The sequence below is a fragment of the Dendropsophus ebraccatus genome, chromosome 8, assembly GCF_027789765.1.
Source record: "Dendropsophus ebraccatus isolate aDenEbr1 chromosome 8, aDenEbr1.pat, whole genome shotgun sequence".
In the NCBI taxonomy this organism is placed as follows: domain Eukaryota; kingdom Metazoa; phylum Chordata; class Amphibia; order Anura; family Hylidae; genus Dendropsophus; species Dendropsophus ebraccatus.
The window spans coordinates 127,321,665-127,344,515 of NC_091461.1; the positions used below are offsets into that span (position 1 = coordinate 127,321,665).

General features: G+C 45.2%; 1 protein-coding gene across 4 annotated transcripts in view; it reads right to left on the reverse strand.

Moving 5' to 3' along the window:
• Positions 1-3,998: 3,998 nt before the first annotated feature.
• Positions 3,999-22,851, reverse strand: part of LOC138799944 (oocyte zinc finger protein XlCOF8.4-like) — a 44,682-nt gene continuing 25,829 nt past the window's right edge. For 3 of the 4 annotated variants that reach the window (XM_069981747.1, XM_069981746.1, XM_069981745.1), the window contains 2 exons: positions 21,811-21,922; positions 3,999-6,852 (listed from right to left, as the gene is read on the reverse strand). In XM_069981747.1, coding sequence (XP_069837848.1) covers positions 6,116-6,852; positions 21,811-21,922 — 849 coding nt within the window. In that variant the 3' untranslated portion in view covers positions 3,999-6,115. The remainder of the gene's footprint in view (positions 6,853-21,810; positions 21,923-22,851) is intronic. The other variant, XM_069981749.1, reaches the window with a different exon arrangement.

The window sequence follows — 22,851 nt, forward strand, 5'->3', positions numbered from 1 at the left end:
TTTGACAAGTTCTCAAGAATCATGCATGGAGCTGAAGGTCCCACTGGATGCTTCTTGCTGGGTTCAACACTGGAACTCATGCTTGGGCTGGTAGTCCTATAGAGGGAATGCTGGCCGGCTCCCAGAAGAGGCAGAGTTTAAAAAAAAACAAAACAGGATTCCAGTGAGCTCAACAAGGCCATGGCGTGTGATGTCACCTTCACGCACCTTGCACTGCAATCGCCTTCCCCTGATATCCTTCTGGCTTCTCCAAGCTGTAACTACAGACTTGAGCCACACAGGCTTCCTGCATTCACTTCATACTCCCTATATCTGAGGTAAGGGGGGCAATGAGGAACCTGAGAGATGGACTACACAGAAAGATTATCTGCCAAAGATTTGAAGCCAAAGCCAGGAATGGATTTGAAAAGAGAAAAATCTCAGGCTTTCCTTTATGACCAGATCTCTGTTTATAGTCTGTTTATGGCTTTGGCTTCAAATCTGGCAGATAATCTTTCTGTGTAAATGGACCCTTAGACCACAAAATAGTGGACACTTGCGTTAACCCCAACTCATTGATACCTCCGTAGCCTAGGACTAGGGGGACTCCAGCCTGTAAGAAGTAAAGAACCCACAGAGCTTGCTCCAGGTTTCCTTCAGGGTCAGGAAACCACGGAGGATGGAGAGGAGGGCCTGCCCTTTTATTTCTCCAGGTTTCCTGTCCCTAGGGTCAGAGTCTCTCTCTCGGGGTACTGTCATGTCGAAGGGGAAATAATGATGATGGTGATTTGTAGTAGTCGTCTCTTTAAACCTCACATTCCACTCTGTCCAGGAACATTTAATGCTTCATCTGCACCAGCACTTCATTCATAGATGGGAGGGTAGGTTGCAACAATTTCTGTAAAAAAAAAAAAACTTCACCCAGAGTGAGGACAAGAGAGTTGCTGTTTTTGGAAGATAGAAGCCATGTTTTTCTATCCTAGATAACCCCTTTGAACAATTCACGACCTGGCACGCTGTCTTTTGTATCTTGAGAACAAATCACCATAGGGCGGTGCACAACGCGTAATCATACATAGAGTTAAACACTTCGGCTGCCACACTCTTTGGGAGCCCGAGATTTTACGCTGGAGCAACAATACAGCCAGGTAAGGGCCTCAATGTGCAGTGTATCCAGAGATCAGGAGAGTGTCAGGGCTGCTACAGTGTTGCAGACATTGGTCACTTCAGATGGATGTAATAATTTTTATTATAAGGCTGCATTCACACGTTCCATGTTCAGCACGGAACACGGACTTTCCAGGGCAGCATCTGTGATAAGATGCTGGTAGTGGGGGAACTGTAGATATGCACCACGCTGTAATGAATCAGCCACACGGCTCTGTCACTACAGTGCGGGGCATATCTGTACAGTTCCCCCGCTCTCAGCATCTTATCACAGATGCTGCCCGGGTGGGGGAGAGTCTGTTACAGGCATTCCACGTCCGTGTTCCGTGCGGAATACGGAACGTGTGAATGCAGTCTAAGTCTCACCAATGTGTTTCAGGGTGCACGGACCACTTTCTCAGTGCAAGTGTGGAGACTGCAGGATTCAGACAGCCCTGCAGTTCCCAACAGGAGCATAGGTGGCAGCAGAGTGGCCAATGACGCCCCTTAGCGAATGTGCACACTACAGAACCTGGGCGGATCACCCACCACGGATTCCTCAGCTCGCCCCCGCGCACCTCCACCTGTGCCATAGACTCCATTCTATGCACAGGCAGATTCTGCCGGCCGCCTGAAGAATGAACTGGACGTTTATTTTGTTATAGCACAAAGTAATATTTAAAGCAATGTTATAGCAAAAAAAAAAAAAAAAAGCCGACAAAAGCACAGAACCCTTAACTCTCTGGAGTACCCCTTTAAAAGAAGGAAAATTATTAGGAAATATTGAAGCAACATCCCAAGACACTGGTTAAGAAATTAAAGGAGTCATCCAGCGCATGCACGTTTCTTACACCTCGTTCCTACCTCTCCGCACTCCTCCAGTGTCCCCCGCTGTCTGTAGCCACTGTTTCTTCTAAGACAAGCTCATCTCAGAAGTGACAGCCCTCTCAGCCAATCACTGGCTGCAGCGCTGTCCCGTTTAGAAAGACACTGGGGGAGTGCAGAGACGCCGCACAGGACACGAGATGAGACTAAACTGGGTAATCAGCACAGAGGATGATAATATCATATTACAGAGGGATTTGGAGAAGCTGAATAGAGATGAGCGAACCTGCCGAGGTTCGGGTTCGTATGAACCTGAACTCTTGGCTTCTGACTGCCACTGTCTGCCCGCTCCGTGGAGAGGGTGGATACAGCCGGAGGACTGCCTGGAAAACTGGGATACAGCCTATGGCTATGTACCTTTATGTGCTAAATAATAAAACACTGGGTAAAACTGCTTCCGAAAAGGACCTGGGGGTATTGGTGGACAGTAAACTCAACTTTAGTGATCAGTGCCAGGCAGCAGCTGCCAAGGCTAATAACATCATAGGATGCATCAAAGAGGCCGAGATGCTAAAGATGACAAACATAGTTTTCCCTCTTTATAAATCACTGGTCAGATCACATATAGTATATACTGTATACAGCACCAGTATATAAGGACACAGCTGGACTGGAGCGGGTGCAGAGGAGGGCAACAAAGGTCATTAAGGGAATGGGGGGGTTACAGGACCAGGACAGGTTATCAAGCTTGGGGTTATTTACGCTAGAAAAAATTTCCTAATGATGAGGAGGGTGGGGAGGAAGGACGGAGAGGTTGTGCCAGCCTAATGCATATACAAATGTAAGCCCCGGCCGTTAGACACAGCGCTGCCGGATTAAAAATTGTTTTTATGACAATAACTGCATCGCCTGACGAACGGACCCCAGGACAGATCTTGGATTGAAAGCAGCTATCCGCAGGTACAAGTGGTTTGGGGGGTCAGATTGTGGGTACAGAGTCACTTTAAACCAAAACTTGACCTTTATTTTTATCGATCCATAAAATCAACAGGACATCAAAGTGACCACCAGGCTGCGACTCCTACGCGTTTCTGGTGCCTATACACCCTTAATCATGGCTAACTAAGTACTGATGTGGCCATAGTTTTATAGCCCCACCTCACCAGAAGCTCATATATGTGACTTCCTGGGTGTTAACATCAATTTCATCAGTAACAAAAACTTTATATACAAACAAATACAAACATTTAAAATTATTGCATGAACTGTTGTAAAATTCATTAGTTGTTATATACTTTTATAAATTCATAAATATGCATATTTAACAAAGACAAATGAGACACTGCATAAAATAAGAACTAAGTAATAAAGATCAATAATATAGTAACCACTCCCTACAGAGATTCACACCATTTGGATGAGTTGCAGTTGAAAAATCCACAGGGCTTCTCGCTCATGTAAAATACGCCGCCTGTCCCCGCCCCTAGGTGGCACCCTCGCTCTGTCTATTATCCATGTACGTAGACTATCTATGAAATGACACGAGGATTTCTAGTGCTAGTGTGATTAATGTCATTCAGATGCTCGCAGAATCTTGTCTTCATTTTCCTAGTGGTGCATCCCACATAAAGTAAGTTACATTCTACGCATTGTATGACATACACTGCATATGTCGTGTTACAATTGCAAAATACCTTGACTTCATATTTGTCAGTACTGCGATTGTTGGTAAATTTCTTACTTGGTGTTGCAAAACAACACATAACGCAGGTCTGCATTCCACACTTAAAGGACAACTCCGGTGGGACCCCCAAAAAAACAAAAACACAGACACACACAGACACCATACTCACCATCCCTTCGCTCACCGTCACCGCCGTCCAGCGATTCCTCTTACTTCCGGGTCCATGGGAGAGAAAAGGCTGCCAGTGCGCTTGCGCAACGGCAGCCTTTTCATTGGCTGGAGCGCATCAGGGCTGAGCAAGCTGGAAGCCATGTGATGCGCTCCAGCCAATGAAAAGGCTGCTGGTGCGCATGTGCAGCAGCAGCCTTTTCCAGCCCATTCACTTTCAATGAAGACGTCGAGGAGGAAGAAGACCCGGACCGCCCCTGACTCTGACGTCGTCGTCACCAGATGCCGCCCGGGAGAAGAGGACCGCGACGATCGTAGTAGGTAATGGGCGGGGTCGGAAAGTGGGGGAAGGGGGCCAGACCGGGTATTTAACCACATTAAAAAAAGTTATATAACTTAGTAATGTGTGTTAAATAAGCCAAAAAAATTTTTTCGTGGGAGTTGTCCTTTAAAGAAACCCTTGCTAGAAAGCCAAGTATTTGAGCGGCATGCATTGCTTAATGGGACTGATGGTGCTATTTTATCCCTCAATCTTTGAGCATGTTTAGGTATAATGTTACATCTATTTTTCAGAATTTCATTTAGGATTGGATCATTCTGCAATACATGTACGCTGAATGATTTTTTTTAATCTCTGAAAACTGTGAACTGTATTTTGTTACAAAAGAGGGTTTGGTTACATGGGTCTGGGCTTGTTGTGTAAATGTTTTCTTATTTTCTATCCTTGTTGTTTACTCTGGCCTGTGCTCGTATGATGGTCCATTCAGAGTAACCCTGTGCCCTAAGTCTGTCACATGTGACTTTACATTCATGTTGGTAGTTGGCCGCAGTGCTGCAATTGCGCTTCATGCGGCTCAGCTCACCAACAGGAACGGCCTGTATAGTGTGTGCTGGGTGGCTACTTGTAGCATGCAATGTGGTATTACCAGACAATGGTTACCTATGTGTTTTGGTAATAACCACCTGGTCACCTATACCCAACAGCTCAAGATCTAAAAAAAAAAATTATTTCTCTGTGGTGCATGTGGTAAGTAAATTTAAGACCTCATGAATTGAAATTCATGTGCTCTATGAACAGTGGTATGGCAGACACATGACCCCTCCCCAGACTAGCAGGAGATCATGTATGTATCTGCCATACCACTGTATGCTGTCAGTGAATGGATTAGAATCTGAATACACAAAAAGTTCTTCTAAAAGTGACATAGCCAAATTTGCAGTAGATGGGGAATGTTTGGCACCCATTGAAACACCAGAGATCTGCAGAAAAAAAATCTGTCATCACATTTAGGCTATGTTCACATGGCGTAACAGACCGGCCGTTCATTGACCCAATGGGAGACATTTACTATAGAGTCTAAAACGTGCAATTTTTCTACAGAGAATTCATCTGTTTTTTTACACAGCCGATTTGGACTCATTTAACAAACTATTCTTAAATCAAAAAATTGCGCAAACATATTGACCTGGTCCTAACCAGACGCAGGCCTGTACCACTTTGTGGGACTTAAAACGGGCAGATGAAAAAAAAAGTTGCATCTAATAAATTTTCAAATAATGGTTCATAGATAGAACTTTAACAAGAATGGATGAAAAATCCAACTATCCACCTAAAAATAGGCGCAAAGCCCTTTAAAATTTTCCTCCAATGTGTGAACACAGCCTCCCCACTATCCAGATACACTATATCTTTGCCCTCCTCCCCCCTACCCAGATATAGTGTATCCACAGCCTTCTCCCGAGATACAATATATCCACAGCCTTAGTAGTATATAAAACTGCACATTCAGGAGCAGTTAGACCCATCTGACAGACCATTCAGGTGTTAGAGTAAACCGATCAATTATCAGAGTCTACAAGAGTCTATACCGTTATATCATTCAATAGGTATCCAAATATTTTATTTTACTGACAGATTCTCATTACAAGAATTCTGCTACATTTCCCACATTCAAAACAGGAAAATAGCAAATTGCTTTGTATCTGATTTTTTTTTTATTCAACTAGATCTTATTCCTGAGTTAAAGGGGTACTCCGGCAATTTTTTTTTTTTTTTCAAATCAACCGATCAAGAAGTTATATAGATTTGTAATTTACTTTCATTTAAAAATCTCTAATCTTATTATTATTGTTATTTTTTTAGGACAATAACTGCATCACCTGCCGAGTGGAGACCAGGACAGATCTTGGATTAAAAGCAGCTATCCGAAGGTACAAGCGGTTTAGGTTGCACCCCCCTCCATTTGACAGATGTTCTGTAGACTGGGTGGTTTGGGCACAAAACTGCCTTTTCCCTAGTAATTGCCAGGAGTACTAGTGATAAACCTCCCCCTGTAAACATGAAATTGGCTTTTCCCCTTTGTGAATTCTCTGATGGTTAATAAAATCTGCTTTATGAGTAAAAGGTTTTTTACACTCTGAACATGAAAATGGCTTCACTCCTGTATGAGTTCTCTCATGTCTAATAATATCCGATTTATGGGTAAAACATTTTTCACATTCTGAACATGAAAACGGCTTGTGTCCTGTGTGGCTTCTTTGATGTTTAACAAGAGAAGATTTCTGTGTAAAACATTTTCCACATTCCAAACACACATATGGTTTCTCGCCTGTGTGAGTTCTTTCATGCTTAACAAGAGCAGATTTCTGAGCAAAACATCTCCCACATTCCAAACATGAAAATGGCTTCTCCCCTGTGTGAATTCTTTCATGTTCCACAAGAACTGATTTTTGGGTAAAGCACTTCCCACATTCAGAACATGAATATGGCCGCTCATCATTGTGAGTCCTCTTGTGTATGGAAAGACTTGAATTGTGTTTGAACAGTTTACCACATTCAGGGCATGGAAATATTTTTCCCTTGCTGAGACCTACATTTTGATCACTGGTGGGTTTCTCACGATCACAGCGATTAGATGACAGCTCTTCTCCGTTGTGATGAACTGGGAATATATCTGGGTGAATGGGCAGTTTTCCACATTTATAATCTATATTCTCATCATAGGAAAATGACAGATGACGTCTCCTGGAGATTTTGGTGAATTCATCTGCTAAGGGAAAGAAATAACATTAGTTTCTGCTCTTCTAAGACACAATAAGATTGACAGAAAAGTTTCCTACATAGCAACCATCAGCAATGGTCATCACTTATATGCAACAATGTACGACTACAGCAATGGTCATCACTCATAGCCAGCATTCTATACAATTACCTGTACGACTACAGCAATGGTCATCACTCATAGCCAGCATTCTATACAATTACCTGTACGACTACAGCAATGGTCATCACTCATAGCCAGCATTCTATACAATTACCTGTACGACTACAGCAATGGTCATCACTCATAGCCAGCATTCTATACAATTACCTGTACGACTACAGCAATGGTCATCACTCATAGCCAGCATTCTATACAATTACCTGTACGACTACAGCAATGGTCACCATTTATCAATATTATCTGCAGGTTTTGCAACTCAGTTCTATTGAAGTAAATGGAGCTCAATTACAACCCACAACTGACCTGGAGACAAAAGCAATGTAGTCTCTGAAAGAAAGCGGAGGCGTTTTTCCTAACACTAGAGAACCCCTTTAACACAACACCATGACAGACATGACAAAAACCTAACTCTGCTATTCCTAGGGGCTTCTAGGAGGTATGGGCTATACCATCATGGCACGTCACTGCTTGTAACCTATAAGCCCTGTCTGGCAGGGAACCACCAGAGCATCTGCACTTGATTGAAGCTCTGATTTAAAAAAAGAGAATTCGAAAACTGTTTAAAAAGTTGATGCAATTAACTAAGGCGGTAGTGATAAAGAGGAGGTGCGGGGAGATCCCCTATCTGGTCATATTTGTGACTTTATGCCTAAATGTTTTTGTGCCCGGGCCAGGTTAGCAATGGTGGGGTCCCTCCAGTGGGCAGATGGCTATCTTCTATAATGGCCACCTCACCAGTCCACATCACCATGTTTGGTACTGCAGCAAATGGGGAGGATTTGCAAGAATTGAAGAATTGGTTTGGAGGAAATCAGCTATAACTCTGTAACAAATAGAGAAAATACTATGTCTACGTGACGAAGTGGAGTCCCAGCTATCATTTCACTGACTGCATCCATTGTTTCTGATTCCAAAGTATTGGCAACTATGGGCTACATTTATTTTGTGCTTGCGCACTCTTACTGCACAAAAACGTACAGACCTTGCTTAAAATGTATCATTAGGCACACAGGCCTTGATCAAGGTTTGCATTTTTGTCTGATTGCGCAATTTTTTTTGCACTTTTTTTGGCTAACAAAACTCAAAAACTACACCTGGGTAGGAGTGGAGTAATGATGCGCAATTTTTTGAGCAAAAACTAAAAACATGATAAATCCGGTTAATAAAGTAACTAACATGAAACCATGCCCCCTCAGAGCAAAAAAAAAATGTGAAAAGGCGCAGCCGGCATAAACTGCTCAAAAATAGCGCAAACGCCTTAATAAAATGTTGCTTAAAATTTTAAGCAAAGAACAACAGAAGAAATTGCACAAATAATTAGAGAAGTATAACAAAAGTCTTAGAGATTATAAATAAAATTGCACAGAATGAAATATGGGATAAAACACATAAATAAATATAAAAGACACACTAAATTAATCATAGAAGCTGAAGTGACGTCAGCGCGTTGTGTAGTTGAAGCGCAGTTGAGGCACATAGTATGTCATCTTAGACACGCCACCACGTCGACGCGGGCTGCACATGATGGCTGCGTCATTACGCCGCCAAGTTGTGACGCCATTGCGGATGTGACGGGTCTGTAATGTAGTGGAGATAGCACTAGAACACGTCACATTCTTTCCCCCTCCTTCTTAAATCCCATCGGCCATCGGGATAATGATCTCCCTCCTGCCGGGAATTACCGCCATCTTGGCACGCCAGAGTCACAAGTTTAAAAACTGTCAGTGTAAGTAATTGATTCTGAACCCAATTTGGGTGTATACCAACAATGCATCTGTGTTCCATGTGTGTGTATATATATCTGTGGTAAATGAGTCCATTAGCTCCTGACAAAGCGAGCGAAACGTACGTCGGGCTTTTGTGCCAGGCAGGCGGTAAGATTTAAGTGTGTTTTTTTTCTCTGTGTTCACTTATTATTATATTTTTTCTGTGTATGGTTGTAACTCCTGATTCCACTTCTGTTTTTTCACTGATATTACTACTGTGATTAACCCATGTAGGGGTTGCGTACAGCCCCCCTCTTTTCTAAATTAATTTTGCTCTGTAGTTAGGAGTTTTCTTCACTTTCATTCACTTTTTTGAGTGTTTTTGCATTAGGCTTAGGTTTCCATACAAATAGTGACCACTAGATGGTGATGTTGTACCAACATTCACCTTACTAACTAACTCTAAGGGTACAAACCCACACACCGTATACGCAGCAAATACGCAACAAATACGCAGCAAATACGCAGCAGTTTGATGGTGAAGATTTAATGCTGAGTTCAGTTATTTAGATCTAATCTGCTGCGTTTTTGTTGCGTATTTGTTGCGTTTTTGCTGCGTATTCGCTGCGTATCGCAGCAGTAAATACGCTGTGTATACGGTGTGTGGGTTTATACCCTTATACTCCTTTTTATATACCACACTGATATTTTCCTCCCTGTTTGGTTTTGACCTCTGTGTTTTATCCCATATTTCATTCTGTGTAATTTTATTTATAATCTCTAATAAAGACTTTTGTTATACTTCTCTAATTATTTGTGCAATTTCTTCTGTTGTTCTTTGGTTTATGTGTTGCACTGTAGGACTTATTTGGCAGGACTTTTTTTGTCTGTTAAAATTTTAAGCAGTGCAAAAAAAACCTCCAAACTAGCCAAAACAATGGTGCAAAGACAATGATAAATGTGCCCCTATATGTTCTAGATCAGGGGTGTCAAACTCAAATACACAGGGGGCCAAAATTAAAATATTGGACAAAGTCGAGGGCCAACCTTGATAATTATTGAGGCGCGAATGCGGTGGTCCTGGCACTGTCAGTGGTGTGCGTCTCCCAGCCCTGTGCACTATGATAAATGACATGATAAACTGATATATGCAATGGTCCACAGCACTCCGTTCAGTGTAGAAACTTCATTTAATGTGAATTAAATCATGACAAAGTGCAACACAGCAACTAACGCACAACGTTTCGGCGGGACATCTGCCATTTTCAAGTGCATTGAAGTGAACTCCATTCAAATACATATGTAATACATAGTGATTGGGAATAAGATTGCATCAAGCGCTACTATATAGAACTCATTTATGGTATGTTACTCACGAAAATTCTTCCGTAAAGGTGTTTTTCTTGGCGGTAAGATGTTGCAGTCCTCCAGATTCGGGTTCCAACAAGTAGTTGTAATCCACGCTGGGAGTACGCCCCGGCCTCAACCAGCGTTTCAGCATGACCTTATGCCTTCCTCAGTAGGAAGGCGTAAGGTCACGCTGAAACGCGTTGGAGGAACTTTGGTCATTACTATACCCTGTAACACACTCTGTGACGTCACATTGAACTTTTACCGGAACACCTATAGCTGGTTGAGGCTGCGCTGCCGGCCGGGGCGTACTCCCAGCGTGGATTACAACTACTTGTTGGAACCCGAATCTGGAGGACTGCAACATCTTACCGCCAAGAAAAACACCTTTACGGAAGAATTTTCGTGAGTAACATACCATAAATGAGTTCTATATAGTAGCGCTTGATGCAATCTTATTCCCATTCACTATTTAAATACGGGGAACTACGGGTATCCCCACTTCGCATCAATATAGCAGCATACTAACAGTCAAATTGATAAAGCGCCATGTATAGTATACAATCAGTATATATTCTTACTATGGTTAACTAAGTGTCCATTCTGTTTTATCACCACCCACAGTAATTAGGTGAAAAAAATGTCCAACACAGTGATTGGTTGACATGATAAATTGCTATGCCATGATTAAACCCCAACCCATGTAATCGCCAACCCCCCCAATATTGCCCAATGTTGTAGCCAACCCAATCAAAATTGCCCCACATGCCAGTCCTCCCAATAGTGCCCAAATAGAAGCCAGCCCCTCATGTGTCCCATATAGTAGCCAGCCCTCCCCCATAGTCTCTTATATAGTAACCAGTCCCCCCATAGTCTCTTATATAGTAGCCAGCCCTCCCCCTGTCATATATAGTAGCCAGCCCTCCCCCATAGTCTCTTATATAGTAGCCAGCCCTCCCCATAGTCTCTTATATAGTAGCCAGCCCTCCCCATAGTCTCTTATATAGTAGCCAGCCCTCCCCCTGTCATATATAGTAGCCAGCCCTCCCCCATAGTCTCTTATATAGTAGCCAGCCCTCCCCATAGTCTCTTATATAGTAGCCAGCCCTCCCCCTGTCATATATAGTAGCCAGCCCTCCCCCATAGTCTCTTATATAGTAGCCAGCCCTCCCCATAGTCTCTTATATAGTAGCCAGCCCTCCCCCTGTCATATATAGTAGCCAGCCCTCCCCCATAGTCTCTTATATAGTAGCCAGCCCTCCCCATAGTCTCTTATATAGTAGCCAGTCCTCCCCATAGTCTCTTATATAGTAGCCAGCCCTCCCCCTGTCATATATAGTAGCCAGCCCTCCCCCATAGTCTCTTATATAGTAGCCAGCCCTCCCCATAGTCTCTTATATAGTAGCCAGCCCTCCCCCATAGTCTTATATAGTAGCCAGCCCTCCCCCATAGTCTCTTATATAGTAGCCAGCCCTCCCCCAGTCATATATAGTAGCCAGCCCTCCCCATAGTCTCCTATATAGTAGCCAGCCCTCCCCTAGTCTCTTATATAGTAGCCAGCCCTCCCCTATAGTCTCTTATATAGTAGCCAGCCCTCCCCATAGTCTCCTATATAGTAGCCAGCCCTCCCCTATAGTCTCTTATATAGTAGCCAGCCCTCCCCATAGTCTCTTATATAGTAGCCAGACCTCCCCATAGTCTCTTATATAGTAGCCAGCCCTCCCCTATAGTCTCTTATATAGTAGCCAGCCCTCCCCATAGTCTCTTATATAGTAGCCAGACCTCCCCCATAGTCTCTTATATAGTAGCCAGCCCTCCCCCATAGTCTCTTATATAGTAGCCAGCCCTCCCCCATAGTCTCTTATATAGTAGCCAGACCTCCCCATAGTGTCTTATATAGTAGGCAGCCCTCCCCATAGTCTCTTATATAGTAGCCAGCCCTCCTCCATAGTCTCTTATATAGTAGCCAGCCCTCCCCCATAGTCTCTTATATAGTAGCCAGCCCTCCCCCATAGTCTCTTATATAGTAGCCAGCCCTCCCTCATAGTCTCTTATATAGTAGCCAGACCTCCCCATAGTCTCTTATATAGTAGCCAGCCCTCCCCCATAGTCTTATATAGTAGCCAGCCCTCCCCCATAGTCTTATATAGTAGCCAGCCCTCCCCCATAGTCTCTTATATAGTAGCCAGCCCTCCCCCAGTCTTATATAGTAGCCAGCCCTCCCCATAGTCTCTTATATAGTAGCCAGACCTCCCCATAGTCTCTTATATAGTAGCCAGCCCTCCCCCATAGTCTCTTATACAGTAGCCAGCCCTCCCCCATAGTCTCTTATATAGTAGCCAGACCTCCCCATAGTCTCTTATATAGTAGCCAGCCCTCCCCCATAGTCTTATATAGTAGCCAGCCCTCCCCCATAGTCTTATATAGTAGCCAGCCCTCCCCCATAGTCTCTTATATAGTAGCCAGCCCTCCCCCATAGTCTTATATAGTAGCCAGCCCTCCCCATAGTCTCTTATATAGTAGCCAGCCCTCCCCATAGTCTCTTATATAGTAGCCAGCCCTCCCCATAGTCTCTTATATAGTAGCCAGACCTCCCCATAGTCTCTTATATAGTAGCCAGCCCTCCCCCATAGTCTTATATAGTAGCCAGCCCTCCCCCATAGTCTTATATAGTAGCCAGCCCTCCCCCATAGTCTTATATAGTAGCCAGCCCTCCCCATAGTCTCTTATATAGTAGCCAGCCCTCCCCATAGTCTCTTATATAGTAGCCAGCCCTCCCCATAGTCTCTTATATAGTAGCCAGACCTCCCCATAGTCTCTTATATAGTAGCCAGCCCTCCCCATAGTCTCTTATATAGTAGCCAGCCCTCCCCCATAGTCTCTTATATAGTAGCCAGCCTTCCCCCATAGTCTCTTATATAGTAACCAGCCCTTCCCCAATAGTCTCGTATAGTAACCAGCCCTTCCCCAATAGTCTCGTATAGTAGCCAGCCCTCCACCATAGTCTCTTTTATAGTAGCCAGCCCTCCACCATAGTCTCTTTTATAGTAGCCATGCGGGCCAGATGTAATTCAAACTCTGAATTTCCTGGCAGGCCAAAAATAATGACACCGCGGGCCAGAGTTTGACATGACTGTTTTAGAACATTATTCGCATCATCGTAAATGTGAATCCAACCTGAAAAACAATGGTTACTAGCACAGAACATGTGTATGCGGAAAGATTTTATCGGATTATAATAATCTTACATATTATAGAAAGCATTTTATTTTGGCATTCTATCATTTATACAAAAGCATATAGAAACTTTAACGGGAGAATATCGGATTTCTGATACCAGTCAACAAAAGAACGGCTTCTCCCCTTTGTGGACTTTTTGGTGTTTATTAAAAGACGACTTATGAGTAAACCCTGACCCACATTGTAAACAAGAATATGGCTTCTCCCCTGTGTGGATTCTCAGATGCTCAATGAGAATTGATTTTCGAGCAAAATGGTTCCCGCATTTAGAGCATGAAAATGGTTTTTCTCTTGTGTGAATTCTCTGATGGCTAACAAGAACTGATTTGTGGGCAAATTTTTCCCCACACTCCATGCATGAGAATGGTTTCCCCAGTATATGAAGTCTATGATGTTCAGCAAGAGTCGCTTTTCGAGTGAAACATTTTCTACATTCTGAACATGAAAATGGTTTCTCCCCTGTGTGAGTTCTCTGATGTTCAATGAGAACCGATTTCTGGGCATTCCGAACACGTAAACGGTCTCTCACCTGTGTGAATTTTCTCGTGTTCAGTAAGCACTGATTTCTGCGCAAAACATCTACCACATTCTGAACATGAAAAGGGCTTCTCCCCTGTGTGAATTCTCAGATGCGTCTCAAGATGTGTTTTCATGAAAAACATTTCCCACAATGTGAACATGAAAATGGTTTCTCCCCTGTGTGAATCATCTGATGTCGTTCAAGATGATGTTTACGTGAAAAATATTTTCCACACTCTGAACATGAAAATAGTTTGTTGTCTGCATGAACTGTCTGATGTCCAACAAGAGCAGATTTTTTAATTAAACATTTCTCACACTGTGAACCAGACTGCTCAGCAATAGAATTTTCCACGTCCAAAGGATTCATTGTAAAAGTTTTCCTGCATTCAGAACAGGGGACAATTTCCCATGACACTCTGCCATGAGGGGCTGGGGTTAGGGTGTGGCCAGAGTCATGTTCTCTATATACATCTTGACTGATATTAGGATCATCTGCTTTATAATGTGGAAATAAAATAATACATTCTTCTGGGTGCCTGGTGTAGTTATCTGCTGGAAAGAAAAAAAACTTTAAATGTTATTGTGAGTTTTTTTTTTTTAACATTTAGGGTATGTTCACACTGAGTAAAACAGGTGGAATTGCCCGGCGGAGCCCCGATTGCGGAATCCTGTCTGCCTCAGTGTGCCAATGGAATGCCGCGCACGCCTCCACTCTATGCTCAAAGAATTGACAGGTTAATTCTGTTAGGGGAGAGCCGAGCTCAGCATCCCATTGACACACTGAGGCAGACAGGATAACACCGCGAAATTCCACCTGTTTTACTCAGTGTGAATGCACCCTTAGACTGAAAGCATCAATTGTAATGTAATCCATTATTGTAATTGTAATCCATTACTGAAAACCTTGCTGTGGATTGTAAATGATATAGCCATGATTGGCCGATTAGCTGAGCGGCTCTCAACTTCTTGTGGCTGCTGCAGGCACAGAAATAAGCAAGGGCTGAACTGACATCACACATCACAGCTCTTGCTGCACGATAGTCGAGCCGCATAAAAGGCTCAATAAACTAGCACCAGTCTATTTACATCGGGCCGTGTAATCCTGTAAAGTGATCTCTACAAAACAAGAATTGTCCATATCAGCGAGGCCTATAATCAAACCTGAAGATTTAATAGAACATTGAAAAAAAAGAGGAGTGGTGTTAAGAGCATAGGGGATTCTCTTAAGTTGATTCTGCGGGACATTTTACACAGGTTGAATGATGTATATCTGATAAATTCCAGCAGGAAAGAAGCAGTGCGATGGGGTGTTTGGAGGGATAGGTATGTGATGGGGGTGATGGGTATGTGATGGGGGTGATGATAGGGAAGATCAGTTGTGCTGTCTCAGGATCTCACATACTACCAGGGCTGTGGAGTCGAAGAGAGAGAGAGAGACAGAGAAAAAGAAAAAGGAGAAGTAGTGTAGCAGTAACCTCTATCTTCAATGTGGTGTTTTCTCTCTAAGATTGTGTGTTCTTCCTCAGTGCGCTATGGCTGCAGCAGGCTACGTGTGTGTGTGTGTGCGCGTGTGCGCGTGCACTATGGCTGCAGCAAGCTGTGTGTGTGTGTGTGTGTGTGTGCGCTCTATGGCTGCATGTGTGTGAGCTCTATGGTTGCAGCAGGTTGCGTGTGTACGCTATGGCTGCAGCAGGCTGCGTGTGTGTGTGTGTGCGCGTGCACTATGGCTGCAGCAAGCGGTGTGTGTGTGTGTGTGTGTGTGTGTGTGCGCTCTATGGCTGCATGTGTGTGAGCTCTATGGTTGCAGCAGGTTGCGTGTGTACGCTATGGCTGCAGCAGGCTGCGTGTGTGTGCGCTCTATGGCTGCAGCAGGCTGTGTGTGTGTGCGCTCTATGGCTGCAGCAGACTGTATGTGTGCGCTCTATGGCTGCAGCAGGCTGTGTGTGTGTGTGTGGCTGCGCTTTATGGCTGCAGCAGGCTGTGTGTGTGGCTGCGCTCTATGGCTGCAGCAGGCTGTGTGTGTGTGTGTGCGCTCTATGGCTGCAGCGGGCTGTGTATGTGGCTGCGCTCTGTGGCTGCAGCAGGCTGTGTGTGGCTGCGCTCTATGGCTGCAGCAGGCTGTGTGTGGCTGCGCTCTATGGCTGCAGCAGGCTGTGTGTGTGTATGCGCTCTATGGCTGCAGCGGGCTGTGTGTGTGTATGCGCTCTATGGCTGCAGCAGGCTGTGTGTGTGTGCGCTCTATGGCTGCAGCAGGCTGTGTGTGTGGCTGCGCTCTATGGCTGCAGCAGGCTGTGTGTGGCTGCGCTCTATGGCTGCAGCAGGCTGTGTGTGTGGCTGCGCTCTATGGCTGCAGCAGGCTGTGTGTGTGGCTGCGCTCTATGGCTGCAGCAGGCTGTGTGTGTGTGCGCTCTATGGCTGCAGCGGGCTGTGTGTGTGTATGCGCTCTATGGCTGCAGCAGGCTGTGTGTGTGTGCGCTCTATGGCTGCAGCAGGCTGTGTGTGTGTGGCTGTGTGTGTGTGCGCTCTATGGCTGCAGCAGGCTGTGTGTGTGGCTGCGTTCTATGGCTGCAGCAGGCTGTGTGTGTGGCTGCGCTCTATGGCTGCAGCAGGCTGTGTGTGTGGCTGCGCTCTATGGCTGCAGCAGGCTGTGTGTGTGGCTGCGCTCTATGGCTGCAGCAGGCTGTGTGTGTGGCTGCGCTCTATGGCTGCAGCAGGCTGTGTGTGTGGCTGCGCTCTATGGCTGCAGCAGGCTGTGTGTGTGTGCGCTCTATGGCTGCAGCAGGCTGTGTGTGTGTGCGCTCTATGGCTGCAGCAGGCTGTGTGTGTGTGCGCTCTATGGCTGCAGCAGGCTGTGTGTGTGTGCGCTCTATGGCTGCAGCAGGCTGTGTGTGTGGCTGCGCTCTATGGCTGCAGCAGGCTGTGTGTGTGGCTGCGCTCTATGGCTGCAGCAGGCTGTGTGTGTGGCTGCGCTCTATGGCTGCAGCAGGCTGTGTGTATGGCTGCGCTCTATGGCTGCAGCAGGCTGTGTGTGTGTGCGCTCTATGGCTGCAGCAGGCTGTGTGTGTGTGCGCTCTATGGCTGCAGCAGGCTGTGTGTGTGTGCGCTCTATGGCTGCAGCAGGCTCAGAAACTTCTACAGCAAAATCTGCATTGAAAAAGCTAATTAGCGCTCCCTTCCTTCTGAGCCCCGCTGTGTGCCCATACAGTGGTTTATGCCCACATATGGGGTACCATTGTACTCAGGAGAACCTGCATTATAAATTTTGGGGTAATTTTTTTCTCTTGTTCCTCGTGAAATTGAGAAATTTCAAACTAAGCGAACATATTATTGGAAAAATTCGAGTTTTTAATTTTTACTGTCTAATTTTGAATACTTTCCTCTAATACCTGTGGGGTCAAAATGCTCACCACACCACAAGATTAATTCTTTGAGGGGTGTACTTTCCAAAATGGGGTGACGTTTGGGGGGGTTCTATTCTGCGGACACTACAGGGGCACTGCAAATGCACCTGGTGCTCAGAAACTTCTTCAGCAAAATCTGCATTGGAAAAGCTAATTGGCGCTCCTTCCCTTCTGAGCCCGGCTGTGAGCCCATACAGTGGTTTACGCCCACATATGGGGTACCGTTATACTCATGAGAACCTGCGTTACAAATTTTGGGGTGCTTTTTCTATCATGTTCCTTTTTAAAATGAGAAACTTTAATCTAAACGTATATATTATTGGAAAATTTTAATTTTCCATTTTTTTACGGCCTAATGGTGAATACTTTGCTCCAGCCCCTGTAGGGTTAAAATGCTCATTATACCCCTAGATGAATTCTTTAAGGTGTGTAGTTTCCAAAATGGGGTCACTTATGGGGGTTTCCAGTATACAAGCCTCCTAAATCAACGTAAAAAAAGAACTGGTCCCTAAAAAAATCAGTTTTGGAAACTTTCACGAAAATGTGGTAATTTGCTGATAAATTTCTAAGCCCCATAACACCCTAAAAAAGTAAAATATGTTTATGAAATGAAGCCAGAATAAACTGTGGGCAACAGTGAAAAATCCAGGGGGGATAGGGGGTGGTTGGTTCATAATAAAGAAGTCCTATTTACCTGTCCCCCCACAGTGCAATGCGCGCCCAATCCTGTGATGTCACGGCCCCACTCAGCCTATCAGTGAGGGAAGAGAGGTTCAGCTGTAGTCACTGACTGACTGAGCGTGTAGTTCCTGTGGGTCCGCGATGATTCAAGAGTGCGGACACTGACAGAGAGCTGATACATCTGGGCCTATGGCTGACCCCCTCTATATATCACAGGTATCTGTCCTTGTTAGCAGTGTTTCTTTGTGAAGATTATCAGCAGAAAAAGACCACCTGCTCCATCTAGTCTAGTGGTGAGTAGTTCAGGACATGGAGGCTGGAGACTGGCTGCACACACAGGAGAAGCTGTTGTATATACAGTATATATTCCCTCAGAAGTCGCCCCAGGATCATGTAGGACATTAGGGAGAAGCTGCTAAACAAGTGTGATAAGTAACTCCCTTGGTATATTACTGGCGGCCATTTATGAAGGAGTCGGAGTGGGAAGTCTGGGTGAGTCCTGATAAAAGTTAGAGACGGAGCTGCGGCTTACCGACTCCACAGCCCTGCATGCTACAATATACAAGTTATAGCTACCTCCACACAAAGACTATATAACGGCACTGCAATATGCATCCCAGCTTATATCCCGGCTCACTCTCCATCTTTTCAGTATATTCCATAGATACATTAAAGGGGTTGTCCGGATTATTCTGGACTTTTCATCCCTCTCCTGCAGCCCAGGAAGTTATGAAATTCTAAAATTTTCACTTACTGTTGTCACCACTAACTTACAGGGCGGCCATTTTGTGCCAATACCTCACACAGTAACTTTCTGACATTAGGCAGCCCTTGCTCCACATGGCTAATCTGCATATGCATTCTGATTGGTCCAATTGTCACATGTTCCTATCTTGCCAATAACAGAGCTCTGCAGGACCTTCATCACATGCACTGTCCCAGCCAATAGAATCTCCCCCCATAGTTGCTGAACGGCTCCACAGATATAGCAGAGCTGAATGTGTCACCAGCCCCCAGATATAGCAGAGCTGAATGTGTCACCAGCCCCCAGATATAGCAGGGCTGAATGTGTCACCAGCCCCCAGATATAGCAGGGCTGAATGTGTCACCAGCCCCCAGATATAGCAGGGCTGAATGTGTCACCAGCCCCCAGATATAGCAGGGCTGAATGTGTCACCAGCCCCCAGATATAGCAGAGCTGAATGTGTCACCAGCCCCCAGATATAGCAGAGCTGAATGTGTCACCAGCCCCCAGATATAGCAGAGCTGAATGTGTCACCAGCCCCCAGATATAGCAGGGCTGAATGTGTCACCAGCCCCCAGATATAGCAGGGCTGAATGTGTCACCAGCCCCCAGATATAGCAGGGCTGAATGTGTCACCAGCCCCCAGATATAGCAGGGCTGAATGTGTCACCAGCCCCCAGATATAGCAGGGCTGAATGTGTCACCAGCCCCCAGATATAGCAGAGCTGAATGTGTCACCAGCCCCCAGATATAGCAGGGCTGAATGTGTCACCAGCCCCCAGATATAGCAGGGCTGAATGTGTCACCAGCCCCCAGATATAGCAGAGCTGAATGTGTCACCAGCCCCCAGATATAGCAGAGCTGAATGTGTCACCAGCCCCCAGATATAGCAGAGCTGAATGTGTCACCAGCCCCCAGATATAGCAGGGCTGAATGTGTCACCAGCCCCCAGATATAGCAGGGCTGAATGTGTCACCAGCCCCCAGATATAGCAGGGCTGAAGGTGTCACACAGATGTAGAGGAGGATGGGGAAGAAAGCATACCCACTGGTAACTAGTGCCTGGCCCCCCTCCTCTCCGGGCTCAGAAGACAAAGGGCAGTCAGATGCTGATGGAGCAGAGAGGGAGAGCAGTGCTTACTGTAGGTGAGGACCAGGCCCGGACCCCACCCTCGCTCGGTCCCAGTGCATGCAGTCCAGCAGCAGCTGCAGGATCCATACGTCTGTGTGACCCAATGCTGCAAGCAGCTGCAATAAGTGTAGTAGTTGACTATTATAAGCAAACAGCAGTATATTAGATAAGGTACACTGCCTTACATAGAGATTAAAAAAAAAGGAAAAAGAGCCTCGTGTGATACCTTCAGAGAAAGGGCTAGAACCAAAATAGGCTGCTCACCTTGTTGCCCCTTGGGCTTTATGCATATCACCCCTCACAATCCGTGGGGGTACCAGAGTTGCTGTGGTCAGCCAGATGAATGCTGAAGTAGGGCTAGGATGTCCGAGGACTGCTAAAAGTTCCAGGACGAGATACTCCCATATAGAGGTCCGTATGGCAAGTGTTTAAACAGAAAAAGTAAAAATTGGTACTAATAATCAGCGCTGCCCACAGGAACATCCACAAACGCCAACATAAATAAAAGATAGGGTTTATTCCTAAAAGCACTGATATGACGCGTTTTGGAAACAAACAGCGCATAAAAAGCATCTTTATTTGAGAAAGGGAACCTGTTTGTTTCCAAAACGCGTCATATCAGTGCTTTTAGGAATAAACCCTATCTTTTATTTATGTTGGCGTTTGTGGATGTTTTATTTTTCTGTTTGAACACCTTCATAGAGATTGTCTGTAGTGAGCAGCATAACTGGGCAGGGGGAGGTGACTAGAAGAAATGTGGGAGACATTAGCAGCAGGGGGCTGGCTCTGGCTTGCATAGCATGCTGGTCCATGTAGTCTGAGACAGTGGTCACATTATCAGAACCAGGAAGTGAAGAGAAGATGCCTGGATAGAAAAGACTCCACCGTGGCCTCAAAAAAGAGCAGGTCGCAGCAAAACTTGTTTTTTTTTTTTCAATTAGTGTTGAACATCCTCTTTAAAGGTTTGCAACTGAAGGTGGACATGTGGACCATTGTATATACCGCCTCCCTGCCCGTGTGTATATACCGCCTCCCTGCCTGGGGGAACATGTTTGGAGGACAATGATTTTTTTTTTTCAATCTCAGCCTGGGGCCTTGCTCTATATGACATCCAGGCTGCAACTAGTGGCTCTTCAGTCTAAGGGTGGTATTACACGGGCCGATGGGGGCCCCATAATACCTGTAAACCAGCAGCGATCTACTAGATCGCCGCTCGTTTACTGGGCCTATTACACAGCCCCATAATCGTTAAACAAGGGCTGCAAGGACATAGTTACCAATGTCCTTGCAGCCCTTGCATAACTAAATACATTACCCATCCACGCTCCAGGGCTGCTGCTGCGGTCTTCTTCCCCCGGGTCCCACGTCAGAGTGGCCTGTCAGGTCTGACAGGCCACTCTGACGTTACAGCGCGCGGGACCCGGGAACGTGGATGGGTAATGTATATCGTCAGTCACTGGCCGCGCACCGCTATTACACATAGTGGTGCGCAGTCGGCGCCCGACAAAAATAGGTAAGAACCTATATCAACAATCAGCCGATCATCGGCTGATAGTTGTATTTATTACATGGAGCCGATTCAGCCAATTAGCGTTCTGTGTAATAGTACCCTAAGTGTGTCTATCTGCAGAGCATTTACAAGTCGCCATCAATCCTGTGGCTGCAGAACCATCGCCTATTAACTTAATAATGGTTACCCACACATTCCCGTGTACATGTGCAGACAACTACGCCTGCACATAGGATGTCATCAGTGGCCATTAACACAGGCCGATTATGGGTAGTGAGCGGTTCTCTCATATAAACATCATCAGTGGCCGTTTACACAGGCTGATTATTGGCAGTAAGCGGTTCTCCCATGTAAAAGGAGCCAGAAAGAATAGAGCAGAGCAGTTTCTTACTTACTGTGGACAAGCACATATTCTACACCGGTTTTCACTGACAAAGCGGAGAGGGGTGTAAAATTAGGAAGGGACCAAAAATGGAGACTATGCAATGTTTTACTCACCCGAGCCGATCTCTACAGGGATTGCCTCCTCCTTACACTGGAGATCACATCTCACATAGGTCTCTTCATCACTTGATAAATCCTCCACTTTAATATCAACCACCTCTTCACCCTAATTATGATAATAATGCAAAACTCAGAAAAAGAGCTAAGACTGGAATAAGAGTACTTAAAAGACCAATAACAAACGTGACAACAATAAAGTAGATGATAAAGAAAAAAAAGGACAGAGAAACATAGGGTATAGAAGCACAATGCACACCAATATATATGATTAAAATAGCTTTATTGAACCGGCTATGCAAAAGACATTAAAAACGCATACAAATGTATACACGGCATCAGCCTACAATACAGGCTGTGCTCACCCTGGGGGACTACTGGGCAAACAGTAACCCAACAATCATATGACAATAGTCGCTGTCTCATCAATAAACATGAAAACAGGAGTAAATAGTAAAGACATATATAAAAAACCAATTGCCACCTGCCAGTCTCCAGCCTCCATGTCCTGAACTACTCACAACTAGATGGAGCAGGTGGTCTCTTCCTGCTGACAATCTTCTATGTTTCTAACTAAATATTCACCATACACACAGAAACACTAACACTGCCAGATCCCTGTAATATAGAGGTCAGCCATAGTGATATAGAGAGGGGTCACACATAGTGATATAGAGAGGGGTCACACATAGTGATATAGAGAGGGGTCATACATAGTGATATAGAGGGGGGTCACACATAGTGATATAGAGAGGGGTCACACATAGTCATATAGAGAGGGGTCACACAGTGATATAGAGAGGGGTCACACAGTGATATAGAGAGGGGTCACACATAGTGATATAGAGAGGGGTCACACAGTGATATAGAGAGGGGTCATACATAGTGATATAGAGAAGGGTCACACAGTGATATAGAGAGGGGTCACACAGTGATATAGAGAGGGGTCACACATAGTGATATAGAGAGGGGTCACACATAGTGATATAGAGAAGGGTCACACAGTGATATAGAGGGGTCACACATAGTGATATAGAG